This window comes from Primulina tabacum, chromosome 5 (genome assembly GCF_025594145.1).
Source record: "Primulina tabacum isolate GXHZ01 chromosome 5, ASM2559414v2, whole genome shotgun sequence".
Taxonomy (NCBI): Eukaryota; Viridiplantae; Streptophyta; class Magnoliopsida; order Lamiales; family Gesneriaceae; genus Primulina; species Primulina tabacum.
The window spans coordinates 33,615,795-33,623,314 of record NC_134554.1 but is presented as its reverse complement, the minus strand read 5'-3'; the positions used below and the strand labels follow the sequence as shown (position 1 = coordinate 33,623,314).

General features: G+C 34.7%; 2 protein-coding genes across 2 annotated transcripts; one reads left to right on the top strand and one right to left on the bottom strand.

Moving 5' to 3' along the window:
- Positions 1-2,062: 2,062 nt before the first annotated feature.
- Positions 2,063-3,502, top strand: LOC142547440 (putative strigolactone esterase DAD2). The gene is made up of 2 exons (XM_075655741.1): positions 2,063-2,585; positions 2,825-3,502. The coding sequence occupies exons 1-2, from the start codon at positions 2,215-2,217 to the stop codon at positions 3,252-3,254; spliced, it is 801 nt and encodes a 266-aa protein (XP_075511856.1). The 5' UTR covers positions 2,063-2,214; the 3' UTR covers positions 3,255-3,502.
- A 1,412-nt stretch (positions 3,503-4,914) lies between these two features.
- Positions 4,915-6,297, bottom strand: LOC142544343 (uncharacterized). The gene is made up of 5 exons (XM_075651400.1): positions 5,776-6,297; positions 5,426-5,665; positions 5,250-5,315; positions 5,114-5,179; positions 4,915-5,013 (listed from the first exon to the last, which is right to left on the bottom strand). The coding sequence occupies exons 1-5, from the start codon at positions 6,295-6,297 to the stop codon at positions 4,915-4,917; spliced, it is 993 nt and encodes a 330-aa protein (XP_075507515.1).
- Between the last annotated feature and the right edge of the window lie 1,223 nt (positions 6,298-7,520).

The window sequence follows — 7,520 nt, the reverse complement described above, 5'->3', positions numbered from 1 at the left end:
ACAAATGTGATATCAATGTCATCATAAAAATGTAGAGTCATTTTAGAGAACACCTTGAAATGCTTCGAAACGAGTTCAACTAGCTTGCCCTAAATGGAAAAGTTGAGGGTAGGTTATAGCAAGCCGATAAGAGAATCGTCTCTTATCGAATTACAATATGTTTTATAGGCTTATACCCAGCTATGTTCTATAATACAAAGACCTATCCTCCAAGGCATTGAGAAGCCACTGATTTTCCAAATGAAGATTTTTCGAGTACAAGACTCTATACCTGGAGCAGGGGATTCAAATACCTCTAGCACATATGTTAAGTCGGGATCATCTCCATATAAGTCGGTCAAAATAAAATTTGAGACTCCAGATCTTTATATCGAGTCTTCAAGTCAACTCTTCGTCTCGGAGATTCAAGATGGAGATATCAATCTTAGACCTCATAAATGCAAGAGTAAATCTAAGGTTGGTACTGATGAATCTGCAATTTTTCCTTTTCAGGTATATCAACAGAACTGGGCGAAATTGAAAACAAAAATATGCAATAACTCATCCACAATTCGGGTTGATGTAGCAGGAAAATATCCTTACGTATAAATAAAACCAAATTCATATCCAAAGGAGTTCAAGACACGGTATGAATTCGGGGCCCTTACCTCAGTTTATACTACATCACCCAACTTCCCAGAAATTCTAGATTACCTAAGTGGATTCAAGAATCGATTCATGAAACATGGGCAAACAACGAATATTTGTCTAGAGGAAACATTTTGGAGCTATACTTTTTTAGTAGAGCACAAGAACCAGTTGGAAAATGCCCACACAAAGCCTTTCATATTATCAAGCTAAGAATGTCATATACAAATGTTCAAAAATTTATCAAGGATCCTCCAGTAGAAGAAACACTCTTTGTCGCTTCAATAACTGAATATGACATCTCTATTAGAAGAGCATGAGTTCTATGGGTCTGTCAAACCGAGTTGACAAAGTCAAGTTTTCATTTAAGTTTTATCATAATTCTATAAATGGATCTTTCCCATTAAACACTATGAAAGGAAAACCAACAAGTTTTACAGAAGACCTATTTGAAATGAAAAGAAATCTTTTGTAAAATAGAAAGCTTCCTGGGAGCAAAGAAACTCACCGGAAATTTTGTAGCATGGCTAATGTGGGAAAATGATCAGAAAGTATCTGCCCAGAATGCCGGAAACAAAAGAGTCAGAATTCGGGTTGGCTTTTCAGCCAAGATCTTACCAAAAGCATAATGTAGAGACAGGTCCAAGTGGTGAAGGATCACATAAAAAAAATTTCCTCGGGTATCATACAAAAGTAGAAGATTCTTTGACAAAGATAAAGCATACATATGATCCAACCATTCCATTAATGGAGGATGAACCACCACTAAAAGACGATACCACTAACTGGTGGAAGAATATACCACTCAAACCACCCATAAAATAAGTCACCAACTAGTGGTTGAAGAGAGCACCACTCACAAGAAGTTGTCGGCCACAACTGGTAGAAGAATTCATAAGATTTAAAGTCCGGATTTGAAATTCACCAAGACTTCTTTAAATATCAAGGTAGAAGGAAGATAAAGACAGCATTCAACCTATTCATTTTCTTTCCGATAAATGGTAATATTTATGTTTCTAAATTTATGTGTTATATTCCGGCTACTATAAATAACTAAACAAGTTCTTCCTTCTCTACAGAAAATTATTATGTAATAATAGTTTGTATGTTTAAATAAAACGATCAAAGCTTATTGTCCCTCTCATGTATTATTTTCAATTGAACTACTTTACTGTACACCATGAGGTATGAAACGAAACATGGTTGTGCTAGGTGATGTTGAAGGAATCTATGTCAGGAACCATCGGTTAGACTACGTGGTTACGCTGTGAGAATCAGTCTGTAAAACATGATGGATACAACCCGACGACACTTCGGTCAAAGAGTTAAACTGTTCCATTTATTTTACGAAAGCATGATTTTGGAAAATTTAAATGATTAGGAAGCTCAAACAAATATTTAAATGAACTGAGAGTGAGGAGAAAGTTATAATTGAAAAGGAAGAGTTATTGTAAGTTTGCTCGTAGATACTTCTGTAAAGCAATATAAATAGCTAGGCACACACCAAAACATATGACTTTGTGGCATCTCCTTACAAGCATGATCTGATTTCTTGTTCTTGAGATCATTTTTTCGAGAAATTCAAGAATGGGCCACAGCTTGTTGGAGGCCTTGAACGTGCGGGTAGTGGGCTCCGGCGAAAAGATTCTGGTGCTGGCTCACGGGTTCGGCACCGATCAATCGGCGTGGCAGCGCATTCTGCCGTTCTTTGTGCGGGACCACCGCGTGGTTCTGTATGACTTGGTGTGCGCGGGCAGCGTCAACCCTGATTACTTCGATTTCGGCCGCTACATCACTTTGGACGCCTACGTTGACGACTTGTTCCATATCCTTGAAGCCCTCGGCGTGCAGCGCTGCACCTATGTTGGCCACTCGGTGTCCGGCATGATCGGGATTCTCGCCGCCATTCGCCGCCCCGAGCTGTTCATTAAGCTGATTCTCATCGGCGCCTCCCCTAGGTACGCGCGTTACAAATTCCAAATTCCCACCCGAGCTGATTTTACTGTTTGTTTTGATTTCGAATCAATTCCCAAATCCCAATAAACTGGAATTGAATCCCAGTTAGTCAAAACATAATTCGCAGCTACTGTTGGACCAAGTTGATTGATTTTGATTCATATATAGTTAATAATGATCACGAATAGTGATCGATCTTATCCAATTCTTATTCGTGACGGGAATCAACATCAACTCCCAGGTTCTTGAATGATAATGACTACCACGGAGGATTCGAGCAAGGCGAGATCGAGAAGGTATTCTCTGCCATGGAGGCAAACTACGAGGCGTGGGTCAACGGGGTCGCGCCGCTAGCGGTGGGTGCGGACGTGCCGGTGGCGGTGCGCGAATTCAGCCGCACGCTGTTCAACATGCGACCGGACATAACGCTGTTCGTGTCACGGGTTGTATTCAACAGCGACTTCCGAGGAGTACTGGGACTGGTGAAGGTGCCGTGCTCCATAATCCAGACGGCGAAAGACGTATCGGTGCCGGCAACGGTGGCGTACTACATGAAGAACCACCTGGGGGGACGAACCACCGTGCACCCGCTGAACATCGAAGGCCATCTCCCGCATCTCTCGGCCCCCAATCTGCTGGCTCAAGTGCTCCGCCAAGCGCTACCCAGATAAATCCAAGTTTTGGGGGGAATAAGATTCTGACACGTGGCGAATAAGGAGCTATTGAGTACTATAATTTTGTTCTGTTATTTTTGTTTTTGTTTTTTTGGAGAGGATAAGGAATATCACGTGTTTGTCACATGATGATGTTCACGTTTTGTCTTCTGCTGCTTCTTTTTTTGAAATGGGGTGGGGACCTGTTTTCTGTATTTGTTTAAAATTTTATTTTCCATAACTAAATTAGTTTAATTTTAAAAATATTTCTATTTGTTAAAAAATTTCCACCAATTTATTAGAATAAAATTATGAAGGAAAATATATTGAATAAAGAGAGATTAAGAAAAAATAAATATTAAAAATTTATATTTGAAAAATATATGAGGACTGAGTAATGGCTTGAAGATTATATTTTTGTCAACATATGTAAATACAAAATTTAAATGTTCTTTTAATTTATTTATATACATTTTTTTATAACATAGAAACTGTATTGGTAGTTTTACCAAAAGTTATAGTTAATGATAATGATACAACTCAAATCTTGTGAATCATACATCAACACAAGCGTCTCAGTTCGATCGCTTTTTCAGTAGATACATTTATTGCACAACAATAATCTCACTCACAATAATTTCATTTTTTTTTAATCAATAAGAATCAAATCCATGACCTTAGATTTAATACAATTGCAAGACCAGACATTTATCGCTTTACAAAAATTTATAGTTAGTGGTAATGGTGCAACAGAAATATTTTAAATCATACGGCACCCCAAACGCTACAGTCCAATCACTCTCTCAACAAAAACAATTATTGCACCCAACATTAATATATACATAAGATTGCAAGATTGGAGGGTTAGAATATTTTTATAATTGCTCACTATTTTTCTGAATGAAATAATCAGTGATACCTTTTTTTTACTATTTTAATTAACCTATATATAATTTTTTTATAATTTATCATTTCAATTCACTTGTAAATAGAATATTGATCCCAAAAAAAAAAAACTAACTTACAAAGATTTGACAAAAAATGGATTTCAAAATTATATATAACACATCATATATGAAAAAATTGATATTTTCTCTAAAATATCTAATGATCCAACTAAGGACAAACCAAATAATATAACAAAAGAAGATTAGAAAAAAATTAATTTACGAAAATTTTAACTTTAATACTTAGGATTTAACATAACAAATTTTCAAATTTGCAATAGAATTTCATTTTCAATTCTAAAAATTAAATTATTTTTGCTGAAGTTTAAAATAAGTATTAATTTTAAATATATTTATAATTACATTTTAAAATATATACATTTATAAAATATAAATTATATATGTAAAAAAATTGCCCCTGGTTTATAGTAGGAATAGCTATAACATATAGAAAAAAATTAAACACGGATGTTTATAACATAGAAAAAAAAATATTTATTTTTTTTCTATATTTTACAAAATAAATGGTATTGAACTGGAATTTCATCAAACATAAGAATTTCATTTTTCATAGATATATAATATTGTTTATATACAAAAAAAAAAACCAAAAAACAAAAAACAAGAGATTAATCCTCAAAATCGAAATTCGAATCGCCTCATTTGGTTACAAGTCAGCATTTTGGTTTGGATTTGAGCAAAAGATTAGCAGTAAAAGGCCGCAGGGATGATTAAGACCAAAGATTTGGAGATATTTTGTCGTAGAGGCCAATGTTCATCCCATTGTAAGCAATTGGAGCATACATCCATAACTCATCCGAGCTTAGCAACTGCAAACGTTAAACATTATTAACTTAGTTTTCACAATCTTGTCTCGACGGAGAAATTTTGTGGGCGAAATTTGAATTTTCGTCATTTGTCGAAAAATACCTTGATTTGATGTTGCAAAAATTTCACGTAGTGAACTGCCTCCTCCAGCATTGTGCTAATATCGACCTAATGCAACGCAAATTAGATTATGGGAGGATCGCATAATATTCAAATGGTACGTAGTTGTATTAATTACCTTTGTTCCATTTGGGACAAGATTTTGCAAGATCCTCAATCTCTCGTTGATTCTTTCTCTTCTTCTCTAAAAATCACAAAAAGGGTTCTCATGTAAATTATTAATGCGTGCACTTTCATAACAAATTTAACTAGCTAGTTAGGCCTTGAAATCTTGAAAGTTTTTTGAGTCTTTACCCTTGCATATAGGCTTTGAGGATCAGTTGCCGACCCTCGGTTAGCTCTTGCTTTCCCTTTCGAGTTTGACGCTACGTCATGATCTTGAGAAGCATTGGAGTGATCATCCTCAGAGCTGAAACTGCTTGAAATTTGTCCGTTTGTCACAGCAGCATTATTAATGTTGTCTTCTTCAGTATCATTGCTGATTGGGATGTTGAGTTTCTTGTTCTTTTTCGAGCGAGTATTCCTCTTATTTTGCTGTATCGTTATCAAGAATCACAGTATTAATCCATGGAATCAGGTAAATGAAACAAGAAACATGCAAGAACATATGCATGTAGTTGGAAATTAATCTTTATTATACTCACATCTTTCGAAACCCGACATCTTTTCTTGGGACTTTGGCATGAATTATCCTCAGATTTATCCTCCAGCGATTGGAGTTGGTACCCCTTATCCTGATCAATCTGAATTCTTGTTGTTTCATACTTCCTCTTGAGCTGCATTTCTTCGGAAGAATGATCCCCGGATACAATAGCGTGGATTTTTCCTGCATTACTCAATTGCAGAATCTCTTCCATCATATCGTCAGGAAAAACCGGCTCGTTTTCGCAATCCATGGGATAACACAGGATGGATTCATCATGAAGAAAATCAACATCATTAGCATTGAGATTATTTCCATAGCCATGATCGAGTAAAAAGGCACAGTCGAATTCGACGCAGTTGCCACTTTCCTGTGGAACACAACTAAAATCAGTGAAAAATATGCTATCATCCATATGATACATATTTTCAGCCAGAAAACTTGATGGGATTTGAACATGATTGGAGAAAAAGTCGGTGGCAAGCAAAGATTCGGAATCAAGAAAAGCTCCAAATGACTCCATTGATCTTGGTACAAGCAATATGGGAATTTGGAGGGTTTCTTCTTTCCTTTTTTTTTTTAATATATTTTGTGCAGTTGCTTGGAAATACCCACTAATTCAGCTGCATATTTATAGTGGCTATGGGAGATATTTAAAATGGCAGAAATAAGGATTGACTTTATTTTTTTATTGATTTATTTTTTATAAATTATTTTATAGTTAATATGGTTTGATCCTAATTCTGTGCATGTAACTACTAATGTCATTAGTCTATTGTTGGTGGAAAACAGAATACTAGTTAATAGTATTTTTTTTTAATTAAGTTAGAATAGGTATCTTATGAGACGGTCTCACGAATCTTTATATGTGAGATGGGTCAATCCCACCGATATTCACAATAAAAAGTAATACTTTTTGCATAAAAAATAATATTTTTCATGGATGACTCAAATAAGAGATCTGTCTCACAAAATATGACCCATGAAACCGTCTCACACAAGTTTTTGTCATTAAGTTAATGATACAAAATTAAGTACATCCATTTATTATCATGACCAAAAAAAAAAGATACCCCTTTTAAAATTTCTTGCCGACTCAAACGTTGGACTTACAAAAAAATAATATTACTGACAAAAACTTATGCGAGACAGTCTCACAGGTCGTATTTTGTGATACGGATCTCTTATTTGGGTCATACATGAAAAGTATTACTTTTTATGCTAAGAATATTACTTTTTATTGTGAATATCGGTAGTGTTGACCCGTCTCACAGATAAAGATTCGTGAGACCGTCTCACAAGAGACCTACTCAATATTACTACTCATCCATTTTTTTTTCTATTTTTCATAATACATGAATAAATTGTCTTTTTTCCATGTCACTTCAATATTAATGATAAAATTATTTAAATTTTATCTCAAGTAATTAATTAAACATTTTAAGCTTATTACAATGAGTCTATCCTTGTAATCTCATCATAATTACTAAATTTCTACGGGAAAACTAAATTTGCTAAATTTATGAGAATCAGAATCAGAATCGTGTTCAATAATAATAATGAAAAACAATCGGGTTCATGTATTTAATTAGATCTATCTCAGTTCTGATTTTATAATGGTGAAGTTGAAATTATTTAATTTACTAACTTTGTATTTTAACATGATCGTGTGGTTTGGTGAAATTAAAAATTAAGGATATATAGAAGGAAAAATAAAGTATTTCAGAATTGGCAGAACGTGGAATT

Bases quoted from the DNA above. Each gene is read 5' to 3' on its own strand.
- LOC142544343 (XM_075651400.1), bottom strand. From the start codon at position 6,297: ATGGAGTCATTTGGAGCTTTTCTTGATTCCGAATCTTTGCTTGCCACC. The intron at 5,666-5,775 runs GTGAGTATAATA...ATAACGATACAG, and splicing joins GATGTCGGGTTTCGAAAGAT to CAAAATAAGAGGAATACTCG. The intron at 5,316-5,425 runs GTAAAGACTCAA...TGTGATTTTTAG, and splicing joins CTCAAAGCCTATATGCAAGG to AGAAGAAGAGAAAGAATCAA.
- LOC142547440 (XM_075655741.1), top strand. From the start codon at position 2,215: ATGGGCCACAGCTTGTTGGAGGCCTTGAACGTGCGGGTAGTGGGCTCC. The intron at 2,586-2,824 runs GTACGCGCGTTA...ATCAACTCCCAG, and splicing joins CTCATCGGCGCCTCCCCTAG to GTTCTTGAATGATAATGACT.